The 16,539-nt window shown below is 46.6% G+C and overlaps 1 protein-coding gene across 7 annotated transcripts; it reads right to left on the bottom strand.

Annotated features, from left to right (window-relative positions):
- Positions 1-1,428: 1,428 nt before the first annotated feature.
- LOC123069955 (casein kinase 1-like protein 1) lies at positions 1,429-7,275 on the bottom strand. 7 transcript variants are annotated; one of them, XM_044492946.1, is made up of 14 exons: positions 6,939-7,275; positions 6,775-6,815; positions 5,984-6,053; positions 5,744-5,892; positions 5,550-5,645; positions 5,384-5,454; positions 5,091-5,152; positions 4,878-4,941; positions 4,721-4,805; positions 4,523-4,649; positions 4,334-4,416; positions 4,191-4,251; positions 3,723-3,862; positions 1,429-1,765 (listed from the first exon to the last, which is right to left on the bottom strand). In XM_044492946.1, the coding sequence occupies exons 1-14, from the start codon at positions 7,012-7,014 to the stop codon at positions 1,697-1,699; spliced, it is 1,194 nt and encodes a 397-aa protein (XP_044348881.1). In that variant the 5' UTR covers positions 7,015-7,275; the 3' UTR covers positions 1,429-1,696. The 7 variants fall into 7 exon arrangements, with proteins under 7 accessions (XP_044348881.1, XP_044348882.1, XP_044348879.1 ...); XM_044492947.1 differs by lacking the exon at positions 1,429-1,765 and adding an exon at positions 3,010-3,600; XM_044492944.1 differs by lacking the exon at positions 1,429-1,765 and adding an exon at positions 3,010-3,608 and having other exon boundaries at positions 4,209-4,251.
- Positions 7,276-16,539: the final 9,264 nt, after the last annotated feature.

Here is a 16,539-nt window from a genome sequence, read left to right as displayed (position 1 = left end):
GATACTAGCTGAGACTGGCCAACCCAGACTAGCGGGCATAGCCCAGGACTCTGATTAAATTTATGATACGCCCTGCAATGGGCCACTAGCCAAATTCTATTGGATATGATCGAGTCTTACCCATTAGTAGCTCAAAAACCACCACATGCCCCGAAAGCGCTACTCGACTTTTCCCCCTTTCCTTTGTTCCTCTTGTGCGGGGATTCGACAAGTCATGTGCAACCTCCTGCTGGACAGGTCATGCGGCACTCGGGGACTACTGGCGAGGATACGACATTTGGATGCGCCAACTAGGCAAAGGCCTTGTCATTTGGTAATGGTAGCGCTAAGTCAGACACTTGGGGGCCAGGTGGCACCCCCTTGGGATACGCGTAAGCAAAAGGTCTCCTGCACACGACACGGTCCGGCGGGACTGAGGGGCGCGAGTCGACCGACAATCTAACTTGAACCACGTAACCTTAGATGTACATGGCCGAGCTAGGGATTCTCGGGCAATCGAACACATATTCCTCCTCAGTATTGTCAGGCCAATAGCTTGTAACCCAGGAAACCGATCACTTTGGTGATCCTTCTGACAATCGTCGGGCACTTGAGCCATACAACCTCCAAAGGCAGGAGTAGGGTCTTACCACGTCCCGAGGACCCGAACATGGGTAAATCCCTTGTCTCGTGTCTTACCACCACAATCCACCACTCGCTCGCCCTCCGAACAAATATGTCACCGTTCAACGACAATGTGTTGGTCTCAAAACATCGATAGAGTGAATGAGTTACATTGCAATGAGGGGCTATTTATAGCCTACGAGTTCTCGACGAATGACTAAGGCTACCCTTGAGATGAGGTGGGGTATAGACCTAATTTGGTCCTTCAGTAAGTGGGCTCCTAATTAGGCTGTGAGAGGAATTGTGACCCATGAGAGGGGAGTCCACTCCATCTATGAAGGCTTTCTCCTTGAGCTTGGGCCTCTTTGCTCCTTTGCTTTCATTTAGTTAAGTTCTTCACATATTATAATTAGCAAAAGGACAATAATCGTTCTTTATTGTGTCATTTCTCCCTCTTTTTTGTTAGGCTTACAAGAGTTTTAACATTATATCAAACACATTTTTCTCATATTATTCCCATATGGTTCTTGGAGAAGCCTTTATCATGATGATGTCTGCTCGCTGTCAATCGATCATCTATTAGTGTTAGGATTGATTAACATGTGTTAATTACTATATGATTAATTAATGTCTGATTCCCAGGAAAAGTTGCCTTTTGGCAACCAACACGTCTTTCGCTCAAGTCTGGCGCCTGTTGATGTCACGCCTGGTGGCATTATCACCTTATTACAAATAAAGATTATACTTTTCTTTAAAGGAGGAAGACCCCCGGGCTCTGGCATTTGGGCGAAGCATGCAGCCACTTTATTAATTACTCAAAAAAGACCTTACAAAGAAATACAGCAGTAAGTCTAAAACCACCGTCTAGGCAACATCTTTTGCTACTTCTATCCAGTTGATAAAGGGATGCTAATAGTCTGGATCTAATACCACAGACCTCGCAACCAAGCCTAACATCTAAGACTTGAGGCCCAAACCAAGCCACTTGCCGGGTATAGGGCACACATCGGTCCGACGAGCTCTCAGAGGCCGCCGCCGCCAACTGCCATCACTCCATCTTCAAAGTTGCACTGACGCATCGTCCTTGCCCGGTCTAGTTGCCATCAACGCCATCACCAGTGGCAAAGCCACACTTGAGTTTGGTAGTTAATTGACTACATAGCTTTTTGCAAAAACAACATACAACAAGCATAAATTATGTCAAAAAACTTATAAATGCATCCATTTGACTACACAATACTGAGTTGACCACACATGATTGGATTTCTGGCACCGCCACTGGCCACCACGGCGCCCAATGTCACCACCTCCATGCGCGCGAACTGATGAGCACGTCGCGGTCGATGCCGATACACCTCAGCACCATGCCGACAAGTACCACCAGTCGACACAACTTGAAGTCTTTGGAAAATCTGTCGTGCGTAGCACCTGCCGGCCAGGCATGACAAAGCGTAGCACCTGCCGGCCAGGCATGACTTGACATCACCACCGAAGCATCGTGCAAGATGAAGCCGCTCCACCTCCTACCTCTGACTTCCAACGCTGCTCCACAAACGATGCTCCCAAGAGAGAAATGACACCGCAATGCTGCCATTGTCTGATCTGAAAAACCAGATCCTAGGGTTTCCCCCGGAGCAGCACGAGTGGGTCGACAGTAGTTACAGGACGATGCCTTCATCAAGGTAATGGCGTAGAACGCCACCATCATCCGCCGTCGGCTCGGTTTTCACCGACACCTATGTCTCCCCGACTCGCAACCAGGACTAGATTACAGATCTCGAGATCCTGTCACCTAGCCTCAGGTCGACCACCTCCGACGTAGGAGATGACCACCACCGCCATAACCCTCATGATGCGATGCAGATCCGGAGTGCTTCAGCGAGACGTCGTCGAATCTGATGAGATGCAGCAGTTTGAGGACGTAGCCTGGGACGCGCCCCGACCGCCGTTGCCACCATCTCCTATTAATCCCGCCGACTGCAGTCAAGCCCCCCATCATGCCCCGGCCGCCGCTGCCTGCCATCCTCGTTGGGAGGGAGATCCAAATCAGGCCGCCGCCGCCTCAGATCTCGAGACGCTAGAGGAGGTCCGTCGCCGCCGCGCCGCAGGGCCTTCGCCCAGCGACATTACCGGCGGCGGCGGAGGGAGGGGATGCGCAAGAGTCGATGGGAGGTCGGGAGGTGGCAACACGGGGTCGGGAGGGAGGGGTCCCGTATATACCGTTAATGGTCTCAATAAAGATTATACTGTTTGGATCAATGTTTTGTCTCCCTACACTAGACCTATCATGGAGGTGCCGAAAGTTTACAGTCCGCAATAATAATCACAAGCACTTAAACAATTATCACTGGGCTCGAAGTTACCTGCTCAAGCCAACAAGGCATTCCAATGTAAACATACTAGACATGACAGTAAGGTAAATATCTTAAAACATAATATTATGTGAAAAGTACGAAAGCAACATCTCAACGCACAAAAGAAAACCTGTACAGAGAGGCTAAAACATAGGCCCAACGTCTATTTTAGGGCCATGGCTGTCGCAGACCCTTTATTTTGCCAGCCAGCCCCCGTTTCTTTGCGTCAGTAAACTGCCTCACCGCTCCAGCACGTAGCTTGTGGATCACATGGTACTATGGTAGGAGAGTAGCTCGGAAAGTATGGCCTCACTCCCCACTTTAACTTCAGCAGATCACATATTATACATGCTTTTTAGGATCCAGAAGATACTAGTAGTGGATCCTATCGTTGGCATTGAAATTTAGGCCCCGGATGCCCCTTATAGTGGACTCGTAGTTGTTGCTGTTAGACTTGTGCCTGGGGTCAGAGTAGTCAAGCGTCTGTGAGGTCCTCCGTGGGGCTGAGTTTCTCTGGAACGTCCCTGGACTCACGTCTGGTGCACGACTACGCGATGGTTCAGCCTCACTGCTTGGCAAATCTCGGCTACTACAAACAGCAGGTCGCCTTGAGGACACGCCCGACCGACCCAAAAAAGTCGAACTGGACAACTACAGGTCATTCGAGGTTGAGAAATTACATTGCAGAAGGATAAATAGGATCCTTCAGGCATCCAAAGAACACCATGGTAGCAATGCTAAACAAATGAAATAGGACAAACTCACCACAGCTTCCTTTGGTGCGGACACATCTGGTCTAACTGGTGACTTCTGTTTCGCTAAGCTGCCTGCATTTATTCCTGTAGGTGGAACTTGACGTCGTGTAGGATCATCTGACCACCCACTTCTTCTTCCCTCTTCGGTGGCTAAATCAGTTCAGGAGACAGTTAGCCAACCTAACAGAACCTACTCGGCCCATGGATTAGCTGAAGAAATAGCAATACAACAGAAGAGTAGTTCTGAACATGCACCTGAAACAGGATGTGTGCTACTCCTAAGCAAGATAACGGGAAACAGTTTACGCGCCTGCTCCACTTACATATATTATATAATTTCCATTATTATTTGCACTCGTTCATTGGTGTTGCATATAATTTTGCACGAAGCATCCAACCATTATACTATTTCCAAATCTAATTATCAAATGTGACAACGTTAGTTGTAGGGAAAAAAACAGCTACATGACAAGAATACCTGACAGTCTATTATTACTTGCAATTGGAGCCATCCCCGAGCTTTGTCCTGCAGCAGCGGCCTAAAACAACAGAACATGAACATTTATCAGATATTTATTCCACGGACAAGTGCAGAAGGCTAGCACTTTGAGCTGTACTGACAATAGCACGTGGTGGAGCACTGGTCATTTGTGACTGCTGGTATTTAAGAATGGTCCAGTCAAAAACATAATCAAACTGGAATCCTACACAGAAAAATAACCAATGAGAAGTGTCCGAAAAGTAGTTTTTTTATAAAAAAAATGTTGCAATGCAAAACGTTATCTAGTAACATATAAATAGAAAACCAACCCTCTCGAATAAAAAGATCTCTGAACAATCTCTTCAGGTATTGATAGTCTGGACTGTCTTCAAAACGCAGTGCGCGGCAGTAATGGAAGAATGACTGAAATTCAGAAGGGTATCCACGACACAAAGCCTGAAATCGAACAAACAATCAATACACAAACTAGTTAAGTCATGATTGAATTTAAAGTGCATGAGAATCACCTCAATTGAAGTGGCAATCTTCCGTTCGCTGATTTTCTCATACTTTTGTTTCTTCGTACCGGCTTTTAAACCCTGCCATGGGAGACTGGTAACAGGGGGGCGGTTAGAACACACCAGATGACATAAAAATAGAACAAACTGAAGCTGCATAACCAACCTTCCTCTCAAGAAGTACATGAGTACATATCCAAGAGACTCCATGTCATCCCTTCTGCTTTGTTCTATTTAAAAAGCATCAACCTTTATTCTTTAAACAAGATGGTGCATTTAAAGGCAAGAGAGATTTAATGAAGAAACAGTAACATGGTGCACTTAAAGATATACATAGCAGATAAATGGATATAATATTCAACTTGTGAAGTGGACTAACCAATTCCGAGATGGGTGCTTACACTCGCATATCGAGCTGTCCCAGTCAAATTTTTGTTCTCCCTGTATTTCAATACACATTTGTCATACAGGCTATAGGTAGACAAGTACAAAGTCTCGTTAAGAAAAGGATGGTTGGTAATACTATATATTATGTCATCAATATCATTCGATGTAGAAACACAGTACTGTTATGGTTCCCACTAAAGTAACATCAGCCATTACCAAAGCAACTAAAGTAAATTACTGCAGAAGTGCAAATGACAATTGACTCAAGCATCAGCCTAGATATACCGGTATGGAATGTGCTGGTGCGTTGACGTGTCCCTATATTTCTTTGCCAGTCCAAAGTCAATCATATATACCTAAAACAACAGTAAGCACAAGATGTAAGCGCATATATGTAATGTTCTAAATAATTTCTAGAACTGTAGGCAGGTGAACAGCAAAAATGACTTGCCTGATTTGCTCTCTTTCCAAGGCCCATGAGAAAATTGTCTGGCTTTATATCTCGATGCAAGAAGGACTTTGAATGTATAAATTCAACTCGGTTGATCTAATAAAAATGGAAGTTAAATGGATTTAACCAGATAAAATCATCAAATAACAACAACAAAATGACAAAGACTAGCTAATCTCAGTTATTGAGTGTACCATTTGATCAGCAAGCATCAGAACAGTTTTGAGCGACAGTTTTCTGTTGCAAAAGCTGAAAAGATCTTCAAGGCTTGGCCCCAACACATCCATAACAAGAACATTGTAGTCACCCTCAACACCAAACCACTTGACATTTGAAATCCCAGCTGCACAACCAAAAAAAATGTATGCCCGAATCACATCGGCAAAAAATATCTTATATTTATGGTTCAAGGAAAGAAAATGAACGGGTATTACTTCCGCCCTGCAGTACTCTGTACAACTTTGACTCATACAGCAACTGAGGATGCTTTGTCTTCACATTTTCCTGCACAGAGCAAAAGCATAAGGCCTTATCAGTCTGAACAGAACAAAGCCTGCAATAGTTTTGGAGAAATAGACTGAGTGTGACATCATAACAATCATTATTCTGACACCAATAATGCAGCAACATTTTTCCAATGCACACCACAAATAAGGGACTAAGATTAGAACTTCAGAATTGAAACAAGTACAATCTTGCTGATGCACTAGAGCATATGGAGGTGGTTGGGCTGCATTTACCATCTATCAACTTTTCCTCTCCTATATCTTCCCTACTCTCTCTGACGTTTAATTCTTGGGAACTAAAATGAACTAATGCAAGATTGCAAATGCAGGAGAGCTTACACAGCTCAGTCCATATAATAGCAACCCGTAATCCTTGGCAGGAAATAGTTTTCAATGAATCTTGCTTCTGTATCCATCATTTACCCTTTAAGCGCAGATGGAAGTAATTAGTAAAGAAGTTTGACTCATAGCTACCAATTCACGAAATATAAGCCTGAAGGAATAGCCAAGAAGCATATACTTTTGTTATTGTACTTTCCACAATAGCGAGATATAAGATTGCTCCAATATTTGGGTGCGTTTTTACAGAAAATCATCAATTATCAAGTTAAATACCAAATAGAAAAGAAAATACTGGCACTAAAAGCAAAAATCTCACTGATTATAAAATCATAAGCACAACTATGCTGAAATCCAAGAGAATTGCCGCATCAACTCACAAGCTTAATCGCGACCTCCTCGTTGGTCTGCACGTTAGTACCTGCACCGGCAACCCAAAGCAAGTGAAAACACACGATTTAATCAGCAATCCAACAGAATCGGCACAAAGGCGAGAGCTTTAGCATCCGAATGGTTTGTTCAGGCGGGGGAACTGCGCACGAACCGAGGTAGATCTCCCCGAACGAGCCGCTGCCGAGCTTGCGGCCGAGGCGGTACTTGTTACCCACGCGCGGCTCCATCGGCGGCCGCGCACGCACACACGCCACCGAGCCGCCGCCTAGGTTGGGGGCATCCAGCTACGGAGGAACCTGGGCCAGGGGAGGAATTGCGGGGATTGGTAGCTAGGGTTTGAGCGGTGATCGAAGTGTGGGATTGGGGATATTCTTTTTCTTTGTGGGGTGGTGGTGCTTCGCTTTCGCGAGCATCACCCACCAGCCACCACGCTCCGCTTAAACAGAATTGTTGGAAAGTGCCTTTCAAAAAAAAGAATTGTTGGAAAGTGGAGGTGCCCGTGTGAGAGATTAACATCGCAATTCGCAACTAGGAAACGAAGGGAGCTGCAAAAGTGACGAAAATGCGATTCTAAAATCCGAAAAATAAGAAGAAACAAATTCTGATTTATTTTTACAACAAACATTGCTTTGTTTTCGGGAAACTCTATAGATTATCCGGCGGATCACAACCCCGAATCCGTCATCTTGTCTACACGCCACGTGCTGCATGACCATCACCACTAGTTTTTGCAACTAGGTCGTTGTTGCAATTTCTCTCATCGCAACAAAGACTTTGTTGCAGGATCTGGATCTTGAGCGAAGTTGCCGCTCGTGCTCCTCCCGAGCTCCCGTCGAGTCGCTGTCAGCGTTCCTGACAAGGTGGCCCCATCTGCAAGCAGCGACCAGTCCAGGGGTACGCGGCCCAGGGGTACGCGGCCCAGCCGTGCACGCAAGCCCAACTCGCGCATCCAAGGCCCAGAGTGGGTGACAGGCAAGCCTGCGACTGCTAAAGCACCAGCCAGCCACTGAAGGCATCATCCATAGGATCAATGTAGAACCCGGCGGCGGCAACCTAGTTCATCTTCGTGTAGTTTCCCCTTTGCAAGAACTGAACCTTGTATTCAATCTGTATTGCTACTACTTCGGAGAGTTGTAATAGATCGATCCCCTTCCATTATCCATCATCTTACACTTGGTATCAGAGACCATCCCACTCCTCTTCCCTGCAATGATCTAGCGCAGTTCATCGAGACACGTCGGCTACGTCAGGCGCGATCTCACTTGGCTGCCATGGATCCGTCCATCCAGGCCTTCCTCGACCGGCTCGACTCCACCTTGGCGGCCCACACCACGGCGATCACGTCAATTCAAGCCTCCACAACCAAGATCGATGACATCATCAGCTAGCGCCCCGATCTAGAGCGCCGAGTGGCGGATCTCGGCGAGGCCGTCGCCGCGCTGCAACTCGAGCGGCCCCTCCCTGCGGCGACATACGAGGAAATCAACTCGATGCCACCACCCACGGCCAGTCCGCCAGCGACCCACAGCGCAACTTCCGGCGTTGTGGAGGGCGCGGCAGCATCAACTCAAGGGGCTATGGACCACGGCGTCGCTCATCTTCCCCGGGGGTTTCCGGCGACGTCCTTTGCGACGCCGCCGCCGCTCCCAGCAACGGGTCAGTACACCCTCGCTTCACCACTTCCCTTGGCTTCACCGCTCACACACGCCAGTCAGCTCCTGGCTGGTCTAGGCCAGGCGCACCCTTCCATCAGTTTCCCCAATTCACGGGTGAAAACCCACGCCTCTGGAAAACTTTGTGTGAGCAGTACTTCCAGATGTTTGGCATTCTTGAGTCCTTTTAGGTACTGATGGCTTCCCTGAATTTTTCGGGACCAACCTTGATTTGGCTTCAATCTGTTCAGAAAAAACTATCTGATCTAGATTGGGAGTCCTTCTCTTCGCTATTGTGCACCCATTTTCGGTCATGATCGACACCAGCTTTTGATCCGTCAATTTTACACCGTGCGGCAGCTCACCATTGTCGCTGATTACATCGAAGTTTTGAAGTCATCATTAACCATCTGTCATCCTATTTTGGTAATATCCATCCTTCCTTCTTTTTGACTCGTTTTGTGGAGGGACTACGGGCGGACATCCGGCGGTGGTGCTAGTGCAGCGACCACCGGATCTGGATACAACATGCTCCCTTGCCCTTCTGCAAGAAGAAGTGGTCCATGGTGCGTTTGGCGATGCACGCTCACCATCGACATCGCGTCCTTCAGACGCACAACCACGCGGAGGGGCACCCCTGCCACCAACAAGACCTACGCCGCCGGCGATCGCGGCCGATCGCCGTGGCGTCGAGGAAGCGCGTGCGAACACTGCCAAGGTCAAGGCCCTGCGCGACTACAGGCATGCCCGGGGCCTCTGCTTCAAATGCAGCGATCGTTGGGGTCACGATCATGTCTGCCCCACATCCGTGCAACTTCACGTCATCGAGGAGCTATGGGAATTATTCGCCATCAACGCGATCGTCGACGGTGACGACCCTGAACAGCCACAGGACAGTCAAGAGACAGTTTGTGCCATTTCTCGCTCCGCGCTATCAGGCGGGGTCTCGGGCAAGGCTTTCCAGTTGCAAGCGTGGATCCAGGGCCACGAGGTCCTAATGCTTGTGGATTCCGGTAGATCGGCCTTGTTCATCAACCAGGAGCTCGCTTTGCAGTTGGAGGGAGTCCAGCCCTTACCCAAAGAATGCAAAGTCCAAAGTGGCTGACGGTGGTGAACTTCTCTGCTCTTCTATGGTATAGCAATGTGCTTGGTACACACAGGGCAAAGAATTTGTGACCGACATGAAGATATTGTCACTGGGCACGTATGATGCGATTCTTGGGATGGATTGGTTAGAAGCCCACAGTCCTATGACAGTAGATTGGCGAGCGAAGCATTTGCAGTTTTAGTTAGCATAAGGAGCAGTTGTCCTCCAGGGCCGCGAAGCAACATCCTCGACTTGCTATACTATCAACAGCATTCAACTCGAGGCTCTTTGCAAGCAGGGTGCAGTGTCACACATAGTTCAGGTGTACTTAGTTTCACCGGTCCAAGAGCAGTAGCAACCAGTCCCATCGCTCATTCAGCAGTTAGTGGAAGATTTTTCAGATGTGTTTGGAGAACCACAGGGTCTTCCTCCCAATCGTGCATGTGGTCACCGGATACCCTTGATTCTCGTAGTGCAGCCAGTCAGTATTCGACCCTATCGCCATAAGCCAGATCACAAGGATGAGATAGAAGCACAGATTGCAGAACTGCTCAAAACTGGCATCATCCAACCCAGTACAAGCGCTTTTTCATCACCAGTGATACTTGTGAAGAAGAAAGATGGGACGTGGCGTCTATGCGTCGATTATCGTCATCTCAATGCACTCACTAATGTCGCCAAGTACCCAGTGCCAGTGATCGAGGAATTATTGGATGAGTTGTTTGGGTCATGCTGGTCACCAAGCTAGACCTTCGAGCCGGTTATCATCAAATTCGACTCACAAAAGGAGAAGAGTACAAAATTGCGTTTCAAACGCATTCAGGCCACTCTCAGAGTTGTTTCTTTTGGATTGGCCGGAGGTCCATGTACCTTTAATGGGGCGACGCACGGCACCCTGAAAGCAGTTCTTCGCGATGACGTGCTTGTGTTTTTCGATGACATTCTTGTGCACAACCGGACATTGAGAGAACACGTCTAGAAGCTACGAGAGGTGCCCATGTTGCTTTGCTATGACAGTTGGAAGGTGAAACTCTTGAAGTGTGCTTTTGGTCAGCAGCAAGTCGCCTATCTGGGTCATGTGATCAGTGGTTCGGGAGTTGTAACAGATCCGGAGAAGATACAAGCTGTGTCCAACTGGTCTGTGCCAACAGATGTGAAGGCGGTTCACAGCTTCCTGGGTCTCGCCGGTTATTATCGCAGATTTGTCAAAAACTTTGGAGTCATCACCCGTCCCCTCTTCAATCTGCTTAAGAAGGGGGTTCCCTTTGTGTGGACACCTCCAACTGAAACAACCTTCAGACTCTTGCAACTGAGTCTCACCTCCACGCCTCTCCTCGCTCTTCCCAATTTCAAGCAGCAGTTTACGGTTGAGACTGACGCCAGCGACACAGGAATCGGGGCCGTTGTAGGACCTTGAAGTATGTCTAGAGGGGGGTGATTAGACTACTTGACCAATTAACAACTTAACATTTTCCCAATTTTAGACTTTGGCAGATTTTAGCTATCTTTGGACAAGTCAAGCAATCTTCACACAATTCAAGCAAGCATGCAAAGAGTATATGAGCAGCGGAAATTAAAGCATGCAACTTGCAAGAATGTAAAGGGAAGGGTTTGGAGGATTCAAACGCAATTGGAGACACGGATGTTTTTGTTATGGTTCTGATAGGTGGTGCTATCGTACATCCATGTTGATGGAGACTTCAACCCACGAAGGGTAACGGTTGCGCGAGTCCACGGAGGGCTCCACCCATGAAGGGTCCACGAAGAAGCAACCTTGTCTATCCCACCATGACCGTCGCCCACGAAGGACTTGCCTCACTAGCGGTAGATCTTCACGAAGTAGGCGATCTCCTTGCCCTTACAAACTCCTTGGTTCAACTCCACAATCTTGTCGGAGGCTCCCAAGTGACACCTAGCCAATCTAGGAGACACCACTCTCCAAGAAGTAACAAATGGTGTGTTGATGATGAACTCCTTGCTCTTGTGCTTCAAATGATAGTCTCCCCAACACTCAACTCTCTCTCATAGGATTTGGATCTGGTGGAAAGAAGATTTGAGTGGAAAGCAACTTGGGGAAGGCTAGAGATCAAGATTCATATGGTAGGAATGGAATATCTTGGCCTCAACACATGAGTAGGTGGTTCTCTCTCAGAACTGGTAAGTTGGAAGTGTAGGTTTGTTCTGATGGCTCTCTCTACGAATGAAGAGGAGGTGGAGGGGTATGTATAGCCTCCACACAAAATCTAACCGTTACACACAATTTACCAAACTCGGTGGGACCGAATCAACAAACTCGGTCGGACCGATTTAGTAAACCTAGTGACCGTTAGTGATTTCGGTGGGACCGACATGCAACTCGGTAAGACCGATATGGTTAGGATTAGGGCATAACGTAATTTCGGTGAGACCAATTACACAAACTCGGTAAGACCGATTTTGGTAATTAGCTAACCAGAGAGTTGGTCAGGTAAACTCGGTGGGACCGATTTGCTCTTTTCGGTGAGACCGAAATGTTATGAAAGGGAAACAGAGAGTTTACATTGCAATCTCGGTGGGACCGATCGCTCACTTCGGTTAGACCGAAACGTTACGAAGGGAAACAGAGAGATTACAATCCCATCTCGGTGAGACCGAGATCCCTATTGGTGAGACCGATTTGCCTAGGGTTTGTGGCAGTGGCTATGACATTTGAACTCAGTGGCGCCGGATAGAAAGAATCGGTAGGACCGATTTTGACTTCGGGTTTAGGTCATATGTGGATGTGAGAAAGTAGTTGAGGGTTTTTGGAGCATATCACTAAGCACTTGAAGCAAGAGGCTCATTAAGCAACACCTCATCCCTCCTTGATAGTATTAGCTTTTCCTATAGACTCAATGTGATCTTGGATCACTAAAATGTAAAATGTAGAGTCTTGAGCTTTTGAGCTTGAGCCAATCCTTTGTCCTTAATATTTTGAGGGATCCACTTTCATCATCCATGCCATGCCATTCATTGAGCTTTCCTGAAATATTTGTCTTGGAATAGCATGAGCTCAATGAGCTATATGTTGTTATGAATTACCAAAACCACCTAGGGATAGTTGCACTTTCAATCTCCCCCTTTTTGGTAATTGATGACAACATATAGATCAAAGCTTCGACAAATGATAATAAGATTGAAAAACATCGTCGCTTTGAGAAGTATGTGGTAAGCAAGAGCTCCCCCTAAATTTGTGCATAGTTTAAGATTTGCTTTGGACTGCAAATGCACAAGGAATTAGGCTCATGGGTTTCTCTTCCATGTCACATACATCTTGGTGGAGCGCTCAAAATAATAAAAGATTGAATACATGCACTCATCACCAAGCAAAGTGAATGATCATATAAGGATAAGTAAGATAATGTCATCCAACAAGCATAAATGTAGCATATGATCAACCACATGATCATCAAGTATCACACAGACATAGAGTATCTCAAACAAGCAAATAAAGTTTAACCACCAAAGCAAGAGAGAACAAAAAGCAACACTCTCTCTCGAAGCCTATGATCTATACATTTTTCTCCCCCTTTGGAAACAAGTTACCAAAAAGTTCCTAGAAAATGCATAGTACTATATCGTCTCTCAGGCTTGGTCTTCAGGTGGTGGTGTAGATAGAACGCCAAGGACGAAAGCATCAGTTGATGTAGATGGAGCTGGAGGTGTGGGTGCTGAAGCTGGTTGCATTGGAGCTGTAGGAGTTGTAGCTGGTGCAGATGAAGTGGCTCCGGTGTCTGTCACTGGCACTGCAGCTGATCTCTAAGCTCTAGGCACTCTGGCAAATGCATCTGTGGTTGTCTTGCCCTTCCTCTCCTCCATGTCATCCTGAAGCTGCTCAACAACAGACTGGATCTCAGTCACCTTCACATCTAAATTGTAGAACTTCTGCTCCGTGATCCTCTCCAGGCTCTCCTGGTTTTGAGTCAAGGTGGCCAACCCCTTCTCAATCCTCAGAGTGGATGCAATCAAGTAGCCTAGTTGATCCTGTTTGCTTTTTAAAAAGTACTGAGATGCCTCTTCCATTGTTGGCATCTTGGTAGCCTTCTCTGTCCTTGCCTTCTCCTTCTTGGCTTGAGCATGCACAGAAGATGGTTCATCTTTATCCATAACCACTTGGTTGTCCTCAAATTCTGGATAGATAGCAAAATGTTCCTTGTCCAGCAAGTATGTGCCTATCCCAATCTTGGAGTTAATCAGCTCCTGAATCTGTGGGGCATACCCACAACTTCTCTTCTGGTCTGTTGCTGTCCTCTTGATAGTCTCAACAATGAGGCTCATGACCTTGAATTTCTGTGGCACATCAAACAAGTGTAGCAAGTTTATAGCATGGCCTCTTATCATGTTGTGATCACCTGACTTGGGCAATAGAGTATGCCTTAGGATCCAGTTGATCGTTGGGAGTCCTGACAGAAGATAATGTACATATCCAAATTTATGTGTCTCAACTGCAGCATCTGGGATCTCCTTGTACATATGAGCCATGGAATTGTGATCCATCTTCTTCTTGGCATAAACATCCAAGTCATCTTCACTCTCCTTGGATGCATTGATCAGATTTACCCATTCCTCAATAGTTGATTGGTATCTCGTACCTTCAGACATCCAAACTATCCTGCCATCTGGGTAGAAATGTGCTGTGAAGTAGAATTGCATAATGAGCTCATCATTCCACTTTGTGAGCTTCTGCCCAACAAAGCCTGCAACTCCACAAGCAATGAAACTGTCTTGCACTCCAGGATAGTGTTCCTCATTCTCCTTCATGTAGGTCCAGTCGACCCACCTCATGTCACAAACTATAGGCTTCTTGTCCAACAACACTGTCTCATAGAAATCCTGTTGTTCCTTGGTGTGGAACCTGTAATCAACAACAGTCCTTCTCCTGATAGCATAGGGATCAGACAACCTCCACTGTCTGAGTCCTGCATCCTTTCTCAGCTTCATGTTCTCAGCCACAGGATGAGCATCATTGTGGTCTGAAATCTTTGGCTTCAGCTTTCTCAACACATGCTCTTCATCTTCTTCTTCCTCAGCAACAGTTTCAGGCACTGGGGCCTTGTTCTTCTCAGCAGCTGGTATACTCCTGGTGTTCCTGTTTGGTGCATTCTTGGGCTTGGAGGCAGCTTTGGGTGTTTCTTTGGGCTTTGATGGTGCAGCCCCTAACTTTATAGCATCACACATCAGCTTTTGTCCCTTGGGTGCTAGTGCAGCAACCTCTTCTTCTTCTTCTTCTTCTTCAGAGTCTCTCCTCATAGAGGGATTGCCAAGAACTTTGGCAGTAGTGGTTCTGACTCTCTTCTTCTTCTTGTCTTGACCAGCAGCCTCATCTTCTGACTCAATAGTAACTTCATGGTTTCTCTAGTGGCAACCTTCCTGGGTTTGGAAGTGGGTACCCTTCTGGCAGGTGCCTTTTTCTGCACAACTGGCTTAGTGGCTGCAGCTGACCCATATTCTTTCTTGACCACCTTCTTCTTGGAAGTGGCCTCATCCTCTACTGCCACATAGTCTTCATCCTCAGATTCTGAGGTTTTCTTCTTTCTGGCCCTGGTGGCAGCTTTAGGCAGATTGCTTGGGGTGCTCCTGCTGCCATCATCTGAAGTGCTAGAGGGACTAGTGCCCTCACTCATGTGAATCTGCTCTTCTTCCCTGTTCTTGCTATCACTTTGGTATGACATGCTGAATACACTGACTGCTGACCCTGTGAATAGTTATAGATGAGATAGAGTGGATGAGCATCACAAAATGCAGAGATTTTTGCAAAAGAATGATTCAAAAACTTAGTTTTAGTTTTCCACAGAAAGCATTTCGGATCAACCGATTTTCAAACTCGGTGATACTGAAGCAGTTTTGGAACCTAAACTAGTGATCTCGGTCAGACCGAGTCACAGTTCGGTGGCACCGAGACTGCTAGGGTTTCACAAAGTTCTAAAATCGGTCACACCGATTAGCAATTCATAGTCAGACCGAGAGTTACTAGTGCAATGGCGTTAGCCGAATCGGTGGGACCGAGTTTTTCAACTCAGTGGGTCCGAGATGGTTTCGACGGAAACCTAACCCTAAATTTTCAAATAGCATCTATTCTAAGGATTGTTTTGACTGGATAGATGTGTTTCAATCGTGGCAAGAATCATAATGAACACAATGTGCTGAGAATCAGACGAGGATAGCACTGTGATCGAGTTCATACCCTAGTTCGGCAATGAACTCGCTACGGCGGCAACGGCGGAGACCAGCGACAGGAGGCGGCTGGCGACGAAGTCGATGATCCGGAGACCTAGAAGGCAGAGCGAGCTATGCGCAGGCGAAGAGGTTTGGAGAAAGCTTTCCAAATTTTTTCCCGTGTGAATATATAGCCCGACACTGTCAGTGTGACCGAGTGGAACGACTCGGTGGCACCGAGATGCATAACTGTTGACAGTTACAGCAACTCGGTGTGACCGAAAAGTTCAAATCGGTTGCACCGAGATTGGAAACCTAGATCGACTTAGTGATCTCGGTATGACCGAAATGGAAGAATTGGTCAGACCGAAAAGCACAAAGAAGTTTTGGAAGTTTAAGTCTATGACGAATCGGGGACTCCGAGTGCTCCTCACAAAGAGTGGTTCGAATCTGACTTGATCAATTTTTGGGATGTAGCATGGATAGAGTTTGAGACGAGAAAAGCATAGATAGCTAGAGAAGGTTCTTAGGCATTCTTGTCCATCCACTTGGCCAAATAAAAAGAAACCAATCAATCAAAACAACAAGTGGATGTCCTCGAATGAGTAAAATATGCAACCAACATGCTCACACAATAAAATGGAAAATGAAATATGTGGCAAAGCATGCACAACCAATTCTAGCATCTATCAAACAATTGGCGATGACTAGGTCATCTATATATGAGTATATTGACTTAGGAGTCAAATGAGAACATTTGATCATAGGTCATACTCATCGTTTAAGCTCAAGTGGGGTTACCACTTTTACATAATGCATTGATGTGTTCACATCATTAG

This window comes from Triticum aestivum, chromosome 3B (genome assembly GCF_018294505.1).
Source record: "Triticum aestivum cultivar Chinese Spring chromosome 3B, IWGSC CS RefSeq v2.1, whole genome shotgun sequence".
In the NCBI taxonomy this organism is placed as follows: Eukaryota; Viridiplantae; Streptophyta; class Magnoliopsida; order Poales; family Poaceae; genus Triticum; species Triticum aestivum.
The sequence above is the reverse complement of the archived record's forward strand: the minus strand, read 5'-3'. Positions and strand labels throughout refer to the sequence as shown.

Coding starts and splice junctions, on each gene's coding strand:
- LOC123069955 (XM_044492943.1), bottom strand. CDS start 7,014: ATGGAGCCGCGCGTGGGTAACAAGTACCGCCTCGGCCGCAAGCTCGGC. Junction 6,816..6,938: donor GTTCGGGGAGATCTACCTCG/GTTCGTGCGCAG, acceptor TTGCCGGTGCAG/GTACTAACGTGCAGACCAAC. Junction 5,893..5,983: donor CAGAGTACTGCAGGGCGGAA/GTAATACCCGTT, acceptor TTGGTTGTGCAG/CTGGGATTTCAAATGTCAAG.